At 28.5% G+C, this 16,522-nt stretch overlaps 1 protein-coding gene across 3 annotated transcripts in view; it reads left to right on the forward strand.

The window, feature by feature from the left end:
• Noc3 (Nucleolar complex protein 3) overlaps nt 1-16,522 on the forward strand; it is a 64,010-nt gene that overhangs the window by 23,906 nt on the left and 23,582 nt on the right. For 2 of the 3 annotated variants that reach the window (XM_075365961.1, XM_075365962.1), the window contains exons 6-9: nt 3,752-3,885; nt 9,688-9,888; nt 12,321-12,509; nt 13,778-13,959. In XM_075365961.1, the coding sequence (XP_075222076.1) occupies nt 3,752-3,885; nt 9,688-9,888; nt 12,321-12,509; nt 13,778-13,959 (706 nt within the window). The remainder of the gene's footprint in view (nt 1-3,751; nt 3,886-9,687; nt 9,889-12,320; nt 12,510-13,777; nt 13,960-16,522) is intronic. The other variant, XM_075365963.1, reaches the window with a different exon arrangement.

A 16,522-nucleotide genomic window follows, 5' to 3' on the forward strand; every position in this document is an offset into this window, starting at 1 on the left:
ACAAAATTATGCTGATTTTGGTAGGGAATATAAAGAATTTATCATTACCATAAATAAAGCATGAAATGAAAACAGTTACATCAACTAAGTATAAAATTAATATTTCAAATTTATTACCAAGCAGCTGGAACATTCAAAAAATTCAAAATGAGTTCAATGTTAGTATTTAGTTCATCAATCCAGACAGTTAGTTAAAAAAGTGAAATTTTTCTAGAAATCTACAAAAAGAAACCCAGTCACATAGTTGATGAAAATGTAATGTGTCCAAGATTTTTACTAGATTGGTGAGCACAGCCGAATGATGCCAGGCAAGAAGGATTGAGTCTCTGTAAGATGAGCTGACAGGAAGAAAATTATTAATCAAAAAAGGCTTACCCTATGTAACTTAAAAGTATTGTACACAGCCTTCAAAGAAAAACATAATTTAAGAATTGGTTTTTCAAAATTTGCTGATTTAAGACCTAAATCTTGTGTTCTGGCTGGTGGGTCAGGTTGTCACCCTGTTAGTGTGTATGTCAGCAAAATGTAAAATTCATGTTATCTGCTCTAAATATGAAATTTTATTTGGTTGAAAGGAGATAAAATTTTCTTTTCAACCATGGTATGTGATATAGAAAATGAAACATGCATGCTGTCACAGTGTGAAAGACGTCCAGGCACTAATGAAGTGCTCAAATTACTATCAGAGAGCTGAGATGATTTTGATTCTGAAATTATCTTCAAACGGTGGGTTTCTGTTGACTGTTGTGAACTAACTACTCAAATTCTTCCATTTCAAGAGTACTTAGATAAACTTACTGAAAATTTAAATAATCTAAAAAAGGTATCATTTTGTTGTAAAGAAACAAGCTAATATACTCAACATTATAAAGGAAAACTTGTTGGAGAGTGAATGTGTTGTAATGGGAAACTTCTCTCAAAATTTTCCTTTTGTGATACAGGATGAAGTCCAGTCATATCACTGGTCAAAAACTTGTCACAATACATCCATTTCTCATATATTTTAAAAAAGAAGGAAAATTAAAAAAAGCCAAAGCTACTGTGTGATTGGTGAGTACTTGAAACACAATACTACATCATTCTGCTTCCAAAAGCAAGTTATAAATGAAGTAAAAACACTGTTACAACAAGTTAACAATTTTTTTATTTCTCTGATTGCTCCTCAGCCCATTATAAAAACAAACAAAAATTCATAAATTTGTGCTACCTTCAAGAAGATTTTGAAATTGCAGCTGAATGGTATTTTTTTTTTTTTTGCCCCATTCCATAGAGAAGGACCATGTGATGGTATTGGTGGAACTGTAAAAAACTGTGACTAAAGCAAGACTTCAAAGGATAGTCAGCAATCAAATGTTACACCTTCTAAAATGTACAATTATTGCAAAGACAATATTAAAAGTATAACATTTATTTTCTGTTCTAATAAAGATGTTTAAGAGACTGAAGAATATCTCAGTTCTCATTATCAGGTAATCACAATAGTCCCTGAAACAAGAACCTTTCACAGTTTTGTTCCAACAGGTCAGAAATGTATTCTGAAAATCCGAGTAACCTCTGAATCAGAAACATTTATGTAGTGTCTGTACACAATAACATTAGTGCTGATTGCTTTATAGGTTTTCTAAAGCCAAAATGTAAAAATTATGTCTGCTGAGTATACGATGTTAAGTGGTGGTTAGGTGATGTCATTGAAGTCAAAAGACATGAAAATGCAGAGGAATATCGAATATACTTCTTCCATTAGCTGGGTCGTGGTACTTCATTCAAGAAATCATTGAGGGATAATCAAACATGGGTTCAACTAGAAAATATTTTAAAGATTCTCATGCCTTCAGAGCTTTTTCTATGCCTTCAGAGCTTTTTCTATTAACTACTAGAAGAGGGTACAATACAACAAAGATGAATGAGAACTTTTCAGTTATACTCAATAAAAAAATGGCAAGAGCACCAAGATATGTTAGTTAAGTTTGTTTTCAAAAAGTGCAAGATTTATTCATAACTTCCATTAGCAGGAGAAAAATAAGGTAAAAGTGAATTGAACGACTTGTTAATGTATTTGAATTGTTTATCATCTTGTAATTATTATTTATCATTCTATAATTGACTCTTTATTAATTATAAATTTATTCATTATAATGAGTTTAGTTGTAATTTTTATAATCTGAAAAATGCATAACACCTGTATTTTTGGATATGTTGTTTATAGTTAGAAAGAACAGTCTTTGTAGCGGTTTTGTTGGCTTCATTACTCATTAACCCCTTTGAATAACAAAATAAATTTTATATGGTTTTGAAGTACATAAAAAGTACTTACTGCTGTAAACATTTCAGATTTTTGCCATCTGTCCCACATGCGGTTTTTGAGCCCCAAAAATGAGACATTTTCAAAATTTTACGATGTGGTGACCATTTCTTTTAATGAAGGACACTCGATAAGAGTCCAATTTTTTTTTACAAGTACTACTAGTACCTAAGAGTTAAAAGATAAAAAACAGGTCTGTTACCCTAAGCCCTTCATTCTTTATTTTAAGCCCAAAATTTGAAAAAACAACAAATTGTAAACATAACTTCAGTAAACATTACAAGATTTGGTTATGTAACAAAATGAATTTTAAGTACACTAAAATGAAGTTCCATCTTTATTCTTTTCAAAAAGCTCTTTTTGACCTCTGTATGATGTAACATAAGAATACTACAGCTCATGGAAAAAGTGACAGAAATGGCTGTTTTCTCACGTTGGCGAGATAGAAAATAGTCGATTACTCAAGAAAAAATTTTTTTTTTAAATATAAAAAAGTTTTTTTTTGGCCACTACAAGGTGGGTAGATAATTTATACCAAATATCATAAAAATCAATAATATTGATGCACTGATCATTTGTTGAATTAAAGTGGAATATCCCTCATTCGTTTTTTTTATGCAAGTGAATGAACACATGATGAACTTTGGTATGTGAGTGTCTGTTTTTTTTTAATTCTCTATTCTCTGAAGTAGTGAGATAAGTGAATGAGTAGTTCATTATAGAACCTAAATTTGATTTCAGGAACATAAAAAATTTCATTAAAACATTAATAAAACACTAAACGTTATTATTATTATTACATATATGACATAATATATGCAGTCAAATAATTAATTGAAATAAATAAAAACATTAAAATTTTAAATATAGCACTGTTGACAGTGCCGTATTTAGTGGCTGGCCACAAACATGTTTAAAAAAAAATTAATGTTTAAAAAGTTTTTAAAGATTTTTAATTAATTATTTGACTGCATATATTATGTCATATGTATAATAATATTAATGTTTAGTGTTTTATTAATTTTTTAATGTGTATTTAATTTTTAATTTTAATGAACTGATGAGAAATTTCCTTGAAAGCGCTTTTGATGTATAGAAAAGAAAAGAAAAAAGAAAATTAATATGATAAGATAAGAGCTCTTATTGATTCTGTACTTTGGTAGATTGGACCAAATTTTGTTTACGCTTTTGGAATATAATATATATATATATATATATTTTAATTTATCATATTTTATAAATTTTTTTTTTTTAATAAATTTGCTGTTATTTTATAAGAAGCTTAAATTATGCAAAAAAATGCAGAAAATGATAAAAATTGCTAATGTGTACAGTAATGAATAATACATTATGGAAATTATTTGTTAAAATTTGCATCAATTGTCTGGATTAAATCAACACATTTAAAGTTCAAATTATTACCCAAACTTGTGTGATTTTTTTTTTCAGTAAAAAAAGAAACTGTTCGTTTGCAAACATTTGAAAAATCACTTCTAAAACAGTATCGATTGTATCTTGAAAAGGTGGAGAAAATGGCTGCTGTCTTTGTAAAAAAGAAAGGTGATACTCGAGTACACTCTGAGGTAAATTAGTTGGTATTGTAGCTTAACTTAAAAATCATTTCATTATTTTAAAATTAAATTGAAAACATTAAATCCTAAAAGTGGCTGTATAGTAAGTGCCTGCTATAACAGACTAATTGGGGGAGGCCGTTTTCTGTTGTTGGAAAAGTCCAAATTTCAACTACAGGATTATATATGAATATGCCTATATTTAATGTACATCTCCAGACCTATGCAGTACATATATTTCACAGTACATTCCATATTTAAATACCTTATATTAATACTGTACTAATAATAAAATGTAATTTAAGAGAAAAAAAAAATACATAAACAAAGAGAAAAAATAATTTTATTTTATATTTCAGTCAGCTACACACTACACTACACAGTGATAATTCTAAAATATTGATTACAGTAAATTTAAAAAAATTAGATTTGTTCAATGTTTGATTTTGCCTACGTGGTGAAGTTGATGGAACCAGGGAGTAAAAATTGTCAATTTTTAATCGCTTACATTACGGGGTTTGCTTCTTCTTAGTAATAATTTCTTTAAACGTTGTTAAATTTCCATAATACGGCCGGCCGCCTGTCTAGTTCCTGTGATAAATCAGTGTATGAAATTATTGTATCAACGGCATCACAAAAGCTAGAAAGGCTGGGATTTTAATCACTTAACTCTTCTTTTCCCTCATCATCTTCACAGTCATTTTCAGCCTGCAAAAGGAATTTGTCAATTATTTCTCCATCATTCATAATTCTGTACCCAGGATTGATATCACCATTTTCCAACCATTCTTGCACATTATTTTCAGTAACTTTCCTTCTCCTCTCCTAAAACCTGCCAGAAACTCACCCGCTTCACAAAAATATTTTTCTAAATTTTTTTCAACATTGTCATTATTTAAACTGATGTTTTTCCAAGCATGTGTGAGGTTGTCTTTTTCAATGACTGCATTTATCATTCAAATTAAATATTGCTGACTTTATCAAATTATTTATATTGTTTATAGTTTTCCCCCATGCTTATCTTCAATTAAATCATCTTTCTCTTCAAGTACGATAAGTATATCTAAATACCTCGCCTGGTAAAACCTGCATGCCACAATCATACCCTAGTCCATCTGCTATATTAAAGATGGTTTTCGGGTGGTAAAAATAATCTATCTTTGTTTTTTTTATACCAGTAGATTCTTTTCATGTTGTGCCTTGATGTTTCATAGAAGAGACCTCCAAAATATACTGCTTTCATCATGTTATATATACTTGGGACAGCTGCAATGGTTTGTCTTTGATGAGTTGGTCCAACTTGGCTTTAAATCAACGGGGCACTAGCAGCTTTACTAAAAGTTACATGACTAGTTAGGTCATGATAATTTCTAAATTTGCTTAGCCAACCATAGTTGGCTTCAAATTTTTCAAGTCCTAAATGACTGGCAAATTTTTTTTGCTGCACTTTGATTTTCTACTCAGTGTACTCTAACCTCCTCATCTGCAAATGCTGCAAAAACCATTTTAATATAGAATCTTCCAGATTCTGATTAATGGCTACTCATATGTTTTTGTTCAATTTGTGAATCGGTGTCAGAAAAACAATTTATTGAAAATTTAACAAGTTTGTCCTTTGATTCTCAAATGTCTGATATAGTTTGATATTTACATCATATTTCTGACAATATTGACACACTTGTTTTTTATTAATCTCTTTTACTAATCCATATTTCTGGCTTACAGACAAATTAATATGTTTTATGGGTGACATTGCCTGTAGACATATTGAAAACAAAAGACCAAAACCTAAATTACTTCAAATGAAACTATTTACACAGCACAATTTTATATATATATATATATATATATATATATATATATATATATATATACTTTGGTAAATAGATTTTTAAACTATTACATATGTACAGATTTAAATAAACAAGAACAATTAGCACATGAACTTTTCAAACATAACATCTTTTCAATCATAACATGCCCTGTACTTTAATGGAAATACCGTTCAACATATCATCTGGTGTACACTGTTTCCATAATTCCGACATGTTGCAGGAAAGTTGGCTCTATTTTTTTTACGGAATGGGCAACTTAACACACCTGTATGTTATGTCAAAAGTCCACTGTACTGAGGTTTCTTATAGTGAGCACTTACTGTATTAAAATTCTGTTCTGATAGACTTATTTGTTGAATTTTTCAGTTGTGTATTTTTAAATAGCTTTGATTATTTTGGATAAAAATGTAAGTTAGTTAATAGATATATGCATCTGTACAAACATTATATATATATATATATGTTTTATTTGTATATATATATATATATATATACAAATAAAACATTTTACAAAAATGTTATATATAGAAATATATGTGTATTATAGAGCATGTTTTAGTGGTTTCTTACCAAAACGTTTAGAATGTTATGAGTGTGTAAAGTATGAATTATATAACAGGAGGAATGTCTTGTGGTGGAATTTAAACCAACATTCCTTTTATTAAAAATCTAAGTTATTTTACAGTAAGATTACTTTAATCCAAGCATAAATTCTTACATCACATTTATTATTATTATTATCATCATCAAAACAAATTCGTACTGCTCTCTGTATCACTTGAAATCCATTCAGAAGTAAAATATCCAGTTTGAAATTTGATTCATTATTAATATCACTTTCATTAATGTCTGTAAAATCTGAAATATTTCTTTCACTATTATTAAACTCATTTAACCTAAATGCAGTACCTGTTTCTTTTAATAATATATCTTATATCTTAGAAAATAAAAAGTAAGACATAATGAAACACAATTTAATATGGTGTAAATATGAAGCAACTCAGTTCATAAACTGAAGGTCAGTTTATACATTGTTAAACATTGAAACATGCAGAGCAATACAAATATATTGATAATAGTGTGTTTAAATGAGATGAAATACAGCTATGAATATGTGTAGACATCTATCAGTCTTATTAGTTTTAATAGTAGAAGGACTTCCGACCTTCTTGTAGTATAGATAAACGAGTATTTGTTTTTCAACTTTTTATTTGGAATCGCACAGTATTTATATAATACAGTGTGCCAAATAAGTAATGAGACAACTAGCATTACATCGAAAGTAAGAACTTTATTTTAATTTTGCAGTTACATGGATTCAAAATAATCCCTTGCACTCCACACAACGTTTACATCGATCATGCAAGTTGTTGAAAGAATGCTGGAAATTCTGATTGTGTACCTCCTTCAGTCTGTCAGTCATAGCACATTGGATGTCCTCAATGTCACTGAAACATCCTCCTTTTAAAGCAGATTTAATTTTCAGAAATAGAAAAAAGTCTGTAGGTGCCAAATCAGGTGAATAGGGTGGGTGTTCAAGCACGCAGATCTGTTTTGATGCTAAAAAACTGTTTCACGGGTCGTGTGAGCAGTGAGCTGGTGCATTGTCATGCCGGAGAACCCAACTTTTGCTTTGGAACAGATGCATTCTGACACAACACATGCGAGCAAAGAGACGTTGCATAACTCCTAAGTGGTACTGTCCGGTCACTGTTGTGCCCTCAGGGAGAAATTCAGGATGGATCACTCGAGAAACATAAAAAAAAAAATCACCGTTGTCTTGATACATGATTTCTGCAACCTGTTTCTTTTGCCTTGGTGACAATGTTCCATGGCATTCCATACTCTGACATTTTGTCTCTGGGTCGAACTTAAAACACCTCTGTAAACTTCTGATGTAATTTTTCTTAATTTACAGTAAAATTTTATCACAGCTCTTTGATACGTTTGACTGCCGCTACTTTTACAATGTTACATTCGTGGCTGCTGTGCATACACTGGCTGAGTCAAGAAATGAAATGAAATGGTTACCACATTCAGCGCGTTTCTTTAAGTGTTCCTAAAAAGAAAATCAGTCTCATTACTTATTTGGCACATTGTGTACATCTATCTGTGACAAATGGTCGAGAAATGTCAAATTGTATTCATTCATTATATCATAAATGATCCCTGTATGTATACAGGGTTGTACAAATGCCAGTGTAACTATGTTTAAAAGTATGAAATTGTCCAAAAAGAATTCAATATGTTTAGAAATATGTTTACCAATTTATCAGTACTTGCTACTCTGATAAGAGTGCTCTAACAGATTTCACTAGAGATTAAATAATTTGTTAGAGATTAATGTTCTTTTTTCCATGTCACTCTATATTGTTTTATTTCCAGTTTGCAAGCAGTGAGTTTGTGTTTTGTGCCTGTGGTGATTTTCTGACATAAAGAAAATAAATATTCATGAAGGGCAAGATTTTTGTTCAAAATGTTTTTTAAATTGCACTAGAATATTTTAAAATTAAGTTTTTGGGAAAGAATTGGTGTGCCTTATACTGTTACATTGGTATTAGTTCTTTAAATTAAATAAAATCTCTCCAGTCTCGGATATGTGGAAGTAGTCTGAATGTGAAGGCTGAAATGAAGTGGGGAGGTAAATGCGGAATCATTTGTCTTATTACAAGATTTTATTCTTTATGCGTAACATCCCTTAAGGTCATAATATTGTTTTAAAGTTTTATTTGGTGAAATAAAAACAGACAGTGAAAAAAAAATGCCTGAAGTGTGGGCAAACAATTCGTGGATGTTTGCTGTACATTACAATTCTCCCATACATTCAGTGTTTCATATTCAAGAGCTTTTGGCAAAACATAATTCAACTGTTTATCCCAGCTCTTCACACAACACTGGTCTAAAGACAACTCGAATATAGATGTTAGTAAAATTGGTTGATTTGTTCATTTTCTTTCACCTTCAACTTCCTATTTGGTGGTACTTGTAAGTATCCTATTTTAATATATGTATTATGTAGCATGAATAAAAAGTTTTTCTTTTGGGTATATGAGGTAATTTCTTAAAGAATGACTTACTTGATTCTTTTAATTACAATGGTTGTATCATCGTATTTGTACATGTTTGATTGCAGAGCATGTGCTTTGCTTTCATAAGTGTTGAGTATGTTTTAATTGATTAATTAGGAACAGGAGTGGGTTTCCTGCAGTAGGTACTTTAGCCTTTATATGCAACTCTTCGTTAAGGAATGGAATTCTTGGATAATTCTATAAGAGCATGTACCTGAACTCCAGTAAAGAAGTATCTGTCCTGTTAGTTAGAAGAAGGTGTCAGCATGATGCCACAGATGGAACCAGGGCTGCTATCCTAACTTTGAACTTCCATGTTACTACCCTAGAAAGAAGGAATGAATAATAAAGAGGTAGAAGAGGAAGGGGACAATCAACCCCATGATGGGACTGCCTTTGATCAGGGTAATTGACCTTCTTGGCCAGGACCCTGTAGATTTGTTTTAAGCATTATGTGTTATTTCCAGAAAATTAAGCTTGTCAGTAATCACTTTTCATATTAACACATTTATTTATAAAATTGAAGATTTGCTTGTATACTCCTCGACCCTTTTTTAGGAGGTGCTATCTCCACTTTACAATTCCAATTAAATATTTGAAATTTAATTACCCAGAACATATCATACGGAATACTGATAATCATTTATAGCATTAATAATTAAAACCTATAAATTTTTATGGGCCTAGTGAGATTGCATTTTATCAAAAAATTTCAAGAACCAAAGATTAATGAAAGTAATTTTGAATAACTCTTGTAAAAAATATTTTTTAGGATTTTAATGAGCTGTTTATCTCCTACTAGTAGGTAATAACTGATAAGTGGAAGACTATTGGGCGAATTTGCTGCATAATTTATGTTTCTGTAGGTTTAATCACTTGATAATAGACATGTACAATTTATTTTTTTTCAGCAAGTACTAGGCCTTGGTTCAGTTGCATTGAATTGTCTTTGCGAATTACTCATTACACACCCATATTTTAATTATTCAACTAATATAGCTCAAATAATCATTCCTTACATGAACAATCCAAGAACTCATGTACGCACTAGAGTTGCTTCATGTATTTCACAAGTATTCAAAGAAGACAAAAGAGGAGAACTTTCATTATTTGTAAGTTTTATGTATTTATTATTTTAGTTTTTTCATAAAACTGTAACTTGTTAATTTTTTTTTAATTTAATTAAATAGCCACTGAAATTTATGAAATGGTTATAAAATTATGCGATATAAATATGTTAGTTTCTTTTATTTTATTTATTTATTTTTTTTTTTTTTGAGATATCGGTTATTAATGACAATTTTTCTTAACTTATTTAGATTAGTTTATATTTCTATGCTGATTTCTTATTTTAGGGCTAATCATGAAAATACTGTTAAATTTAATGATTTTATACTTATTAGGTATTATTTGATATTTTTGTAGTGAAAACTGTGACTAATTTAAATATTATAAACCATCTAGCATGGTATCCATACTTCATGCTGGGAGATAAATTAGGAATGGTAGTGGTTTTTTGACATTAAACAATTGTTTGGAACATTTTCGAAAAGGAAGCTTAATTCATTCTAATACAGTTTCACTTTTGTAGTTGATTGGCCCAATATTTTTCTTTGTTTACAACAATGTATTGTCATTAACTATTGTTATTGTATCAGTGTATTGAACTAAACTTTTTTTTTTTTACAGCTCATTAATAAAAATATATGCCAACAGTGTGAATGTCGCCCAACCAAACAAAACTACAGCCTGTGTAGTTTTATGTGAACTAACGTTTATTAATACACAGTTATTAGTTTATTTATATTCTATTGCTGAATATTTTATCATTTTCTATTTGACATAATCCTATAATACATATGTAAAAAGTAGATTCAAAAGGTTCTGGGATAAACTATTTTTAAAAACTGTTCACATGAAAATGTTTTAGACTACATTTCCTTCAAAGTAGTTCCTTCAGCAGCTATTCACTAACCAATATCTGTAATGTTGAAAAAATTTCAGAACCCTATTTTGAGATTACACTCAGTTGCTTTATAGCATAGCACCTTTATAGCACCCCTGAAGTATTTTACTAGCAAAAAAAAAACAGAAATCAGTTGGTGCCAAATCGGGAAAATGTAGTGGTTGTTCCAAAGTTGTTATATTGTATCATGCCTGGAACTCTTTAAGTGTGGATTAATATACCAATACATTGTCATGCCATAATACCCAATACTCTGTTTCCCACTCTTCAGGATATCTCTCTTACTCACTTCCATAAAAAATGAAGGATATTGACGTACATTTCCTTGTTCATTATCAGCCCTGTAATTAAAAGACTTCTATTATAACCTTTTGTTTGCTCATATCAGAAAAACATTTGTGTGACAGATGATGTTGATTTCCACTCTGATGACTTGCATTTTGTTCCTAGATTTTATAAAAAAAAACACTGTGTTATCTCCTGTTATGATCTTCATCAGACATATTGATAAGTTTTCTTTTTTTTTCTTGCGATTTTCTTTCTGGTCTTCAGACCAGAAAGTATGTGTTGTACCGACATATTTTTAGTCCAAAATCCAGATCATTTGGATTTTGGACTTTTTTTAACTGTAATAATAAGCCCTCGTTGAGAGCTTTTCAACAATATATCATAAGTGGTACTTACTTTCAGTGGTTCCAGAGTTATAGCCAAATAAGATTTTAATTAATGAAACATTTGTATCTTACAAGGGGAAGGCCACATTGGTTCATTCTGACTCCATATACATATACTTTTTTAACTTTTTTTTTAATTTAAATATATTGATTTAATAATAATTATTAACCTCTGTAAAGAAAAAATTAATAAATCATAATTTAGTAATAAAAAAAAAATCTGAAGTTATTAGTGAAATAAACTTTTTTACAATTAGAGGTTAATAATTATTAATAAATCAATATATTTAAATTAAAGAAAAAAAGTTAAAAAAGAAATATGTATGTACAGTCAGATTTAAACCGATGTCTGCATGGTTACGAATCCAACATGTTCTCACTTACACCACTTACCTACTTGAGTGATCTGAAACAAAATTAATATAAAATACTGATATGAGCACTACAAAAAACTGTGGTGGTGTCCTCCACAATGCAGTTGTGTAACACAATTCCACGTTAGTGAATTGTGTCATTATTGACAAGTGTCCACATTAAAGAATTGGAGGATTGTATTTCACTTTCAAATGAAATGAGTGCAGCAAAAAATGTGTATATGTAATTTAATAGGCATACAACAAAGTCATATGGTGTCCACATCACATTTTTTTCATTGTTGATCCTCCATATGCTTGTTCAAACAATGTTAATTATGCAGTGATCAATTGATCCAAGATATTTCATTTGATGTAAATCAATCTTGTCATAATTGGATGCAGTATACCACATTGCCCACCACCCAAACATTTATCCTTTTTATTATTGATGTATGTGTGATTAGATTAGTATCTATCTACATGATTACATTTTAATTTGGTCTGTTGTATTATTTCTATTTATTTGATATTATCCTTTTTTTTACTAGATAGTGCGTCGGATTAATCAGCTGGTTAAATCTAAGACGAACGCTGTTCACAGTGAAGTAGTATCTGTTTTCTTATCTCTTCGGCTTAAAGAAATCAATCTTGATCACGAGAAAGAGATTGAACTTAAAGAAAAGCAGTTTAAATCAAAACGTCAAAAACTTTTAACTATGTCAAAGAAGGAGAAAAAGGTAAAATATTTCTTACATGTAATATTTTTATAATATGATACTTTCTTACTTTCTTACTTTATCAGTTCGACTTGATTTAGTAAGTTTGTAATTCATCAAAGTTTTGCATCTAATTCTATTTCATACATTTTCCTTACCTGTTCCCATTCCACACCTTTCATGACCAGTATCTTGCTGATACTGTCCTTTTATTTTCTACTTGGATCCATCCTTATTAGTCCTAACATTATTTTGGAAGTATTCTCTATTCCAGTTTCTGGCCATGCACAGATATATATTCCCTTAATTTGTCTTTAGCTTTTAAACATTCAACCTATTTTTCTGTTCCATTTCTAAACTATTTCTTCTTGTTTTATTTTCTAGATAAATATTTTCATTCTCATTATATTGTCTTCTGTTAACAATTGTAAGATTCACAATCTTGTATGAACTGTATAAAATGGAATGCATGTACTGTATAATGTGATAATTTGTTTGTAAATTTTTGTAAAATGTATTTTCAATTTCAATAGAAAAGACAGATACCTAATTACAATGATATTGTTTATTTTATTTATTTTTTCTTCTTATTTTTATGTATGAGGTGATACTCAAAAGTATACAAAGTTTGCATTAGATAGGCAATCTAGATGTAACTGCAGGTTCTGTCACTATGTGTAGCAAGCCTGCAGTGTTCTGTTCCAGTCTGCCTAATGGTATTGCTTTGTGATGTTTAAAAAGTGTTCTGTGTTGATTTTTCTGGATGCTTGAAAACATGTTCTATGATTTTTTATGATTGATGATTAAGAACTGTCTACAGGAAATTTTGCTTCCTTTTAAGAAATACAACTGCTTATAGAAGTGGTGTTTCAAAATGCTTTTAAGAAGATTTTTAAGATTGCTTTAACTAAAACAAATGTCATGCAAGAGTTTTTCATCTTTCTAATGTGAGGAAAAGTCACTTGAAGATCAGTCACAACCTGCCTGACCTTTCACTGTCAAAAATGACAAAAATCCTGAAAAAGTTTGTAATGTCATCTACCAGTGTTATCAGTCAATTGAAGAAATTTTTTAATTTATTTGTGTAAATAGGAATTCATGCCAGTGGATTTTTGCAGAAATTTGAACATGAAGCAATTGCACAAAATTTATACTTTGGTTACTCACAGAAGATTAAAAGAAACAGTCATGTTCTAAAGTAACTTTTTATGATTCTGTTAACTTTTTTTTTTAAACTTTGTACAAAATATTTTGTTATGTTTAAACATATGATGTAATTTTTTTTGTAGGCTAAAAAACGTTTAGCACTATTGGAACAAGAATTAATGGAAACAAAAGCTGAAGAAAATAAACAAGAGAAACAAAAAATCTTAACAGAAGTTACAAAAGTTATATTTACAGTTTATTTTCGTATTCTGAAAAGGGATCCTACATCTAAGCTTCTATGCAATACATTAGAAGGAATAGCAAAGTAGGTTGATTATCAAGAATTTTTCATTTACCCTAACTCTATATTTGTAAATTATTATTTATAGAAATTACTCTTCTTTTTTTATTTAGTTGAATTGATGTTAAATTACAAATTGTAAAGTAAATCAGAATTATAGCTATATATTTTATTTGAAATTGCATGTTTTATTTATAAACTAGAAGTGTTTTGTAATACATTTATTGATAAGTCTGCAGTTTTTGGGATGATGTCACTTTCTACTTGCTGTGTCTGCAAATTGTTTTGTCTTAGATTTTTCTTATTTCTTTGAATGAGGGAGTTAAGACAAGCTTTAAAAGCTTTTTTTATTGCTATATAGCATTCAGAAGTCTAATTTTTAAGTGTACAGTTTATGGTTTTTATATATAATTTTTTCCATAAATTTAACAATTGTAATTGATTAATATTTCTCATTAGATGAATGTTTTTTGCTTAATTATTTTTAAAAATTATGTACAATTTAATTAAAAGATTAAATTGGATCTCTTATTTACTTATTGTGATAGTTGTTAAACTATTTGTATTGTCTCCTGTTATTTTTTTACATCATTAAAATAGGGCTAGAATGAAATAAATACTCCAATGACCAAGAAATTGTTGTAACTTCGATTTTCTTAATTTTTTCTTAAACATTTGTTTTTATTTTCTTAATTATATAAGTTGATGTAAGCTTATAAAATTTGATGAGTTATGAGTGAAAATGAGGCCATTGTAGTGTATTCATTCTGTTTGCATACAGAATATATGCAAAAATAATTATTTTTAATTTTATGACAATTATTACAACCAGGAAAAATCCACTCTACCAATGGATTTTCCTTTGTCATCCATTTTATCTGAGGTTTATTTACAGGAGTTTGAAAGTAAAGTTGTTTAGGGGATAACACATATGCATGGTATTTTATTATGGTCTAGATATGTTGACAATATTTTAGTAGTCTCTAATTCAGTTAAAAAAAATTGATGTAAGAAAAAAATAAATTATTTAGATGTTAATATTGAAATTAATAATGAAAATAATAAGTGTATAACTTCAGTATATAGGAAACGCATCTAACAAAACCACTACACATAGATCTTCAAATCACCTGTGGTCATGCAAAATTAGTACTTACACAAACATGGTAAATAGAGCAATTATATTCAAAGTATAATGAAAATAAAAGTAAATTAATCAAAGAAATATGTATTATAAAAAAAATTGCCATATATAATGGTTATGATAATTCTTTATTAGGTAATATATATATAATAAACAAATGTCAAAAATTAAAAATAATATACATTTAATAAAATTAAAGAGCACACAAAATGTTGACAGTGTATATTTAAAATATGTATATACTGATAAAATAGTTAAACTTAAATTAAGGTTTATGATAATAAATTTAAACCCGCATATCAGACAAATAGCCACATAATAAAACAAGTAGTAAGTAATAAACATAATGATTCATCCGTTTTATATAATTGGAGTGGTATTTATAACATAGTAAGTAATGATTGTGACCATATTTATATAGGAAAGATCACTAGATCCTTTAAGGCTACATTCTTGGAACATTTTAGAAATTATAAAAAAAGGTATACTGGGTTTCTGTAATGTATCCAATCATATGATTAAGAATAAACATACAATATCTGATATTAGGACAAATTTAAAAATACTGGAAATTAAAAAAATATATTTTGAATATAAATAGTAAGGGATTAGACATTTTAAAAAGATACTATATATACATAAACATCAAAATAAATTAATATGTTCAACCTTCAGACAGAATATGAGAATGACAGTATTTTGAAAGCTGCAGTAGATGGCACCACCATCTATTTTGATAGTGATATATAATTTAATATATTTCAATCAGTATAGTAAAGTAAGTTCAGTTAAGTGGGCAACATGCATAATTGCTTTACTTAAAATTATTTTTATTTGATTTTTTTTTGAATTTTTGATTTTAATGATTGTATGCCTCAACATCATATTTTTACATATATAAAAATTTTTACAATATAATTTTAATTAATTTTTCATATTTTAAAATATTATTTTTATTTTTAATTTAACTGAATAAAAGTTTAAAATAAAAAGATTAAAGGTTTTAAATTTCAAATAAAATAAATAAATGTGTGATATGTTATTATATTTTACAAAGTTTATAATGTAATTTGAGATTAATATATAATGCAGCTGATGATGCAAGTAAATCATGAAAGCCTGTATATAGTGGAATAAGGTAAGTCATCCTACTTTATTTATTCTGTACTTTGGTTGGTCTAATAAGAGAAATAAAATATATTTGTATATCGTACAGAGAAGTATAATTCTTAAAAGAGTTGATTTAAAAAAATACATATATATATATATATATGTATTTTTGTACATATACAAACCAATAACCTAACACACACATGTGTTATTTTATTGAAATTAGAAACTACAACAAATAGTAGGGCTTGTTTAAATTAATGCGAAATTTCATTATTTTAATATTTTTATTTTTATTGCAATAAAGGAATTATTTCAATCATGAGTGAGGAT

This window comes from Lycorma delicatula, chromosome 5 (assembly GCF_047948215.1).
Source record: "Lycorma delicatula isolate Av1 chromosome 5, ASM4794821v1, whole genome shotgun sequence".
NCBI classification, from domain to species: domain Eukaryota; kingdom Metazoa; phylum Arthropoda; class Insecta; order Hemiptera; family Fulgoridae; genus Lycorma; species Lycorma delicatula.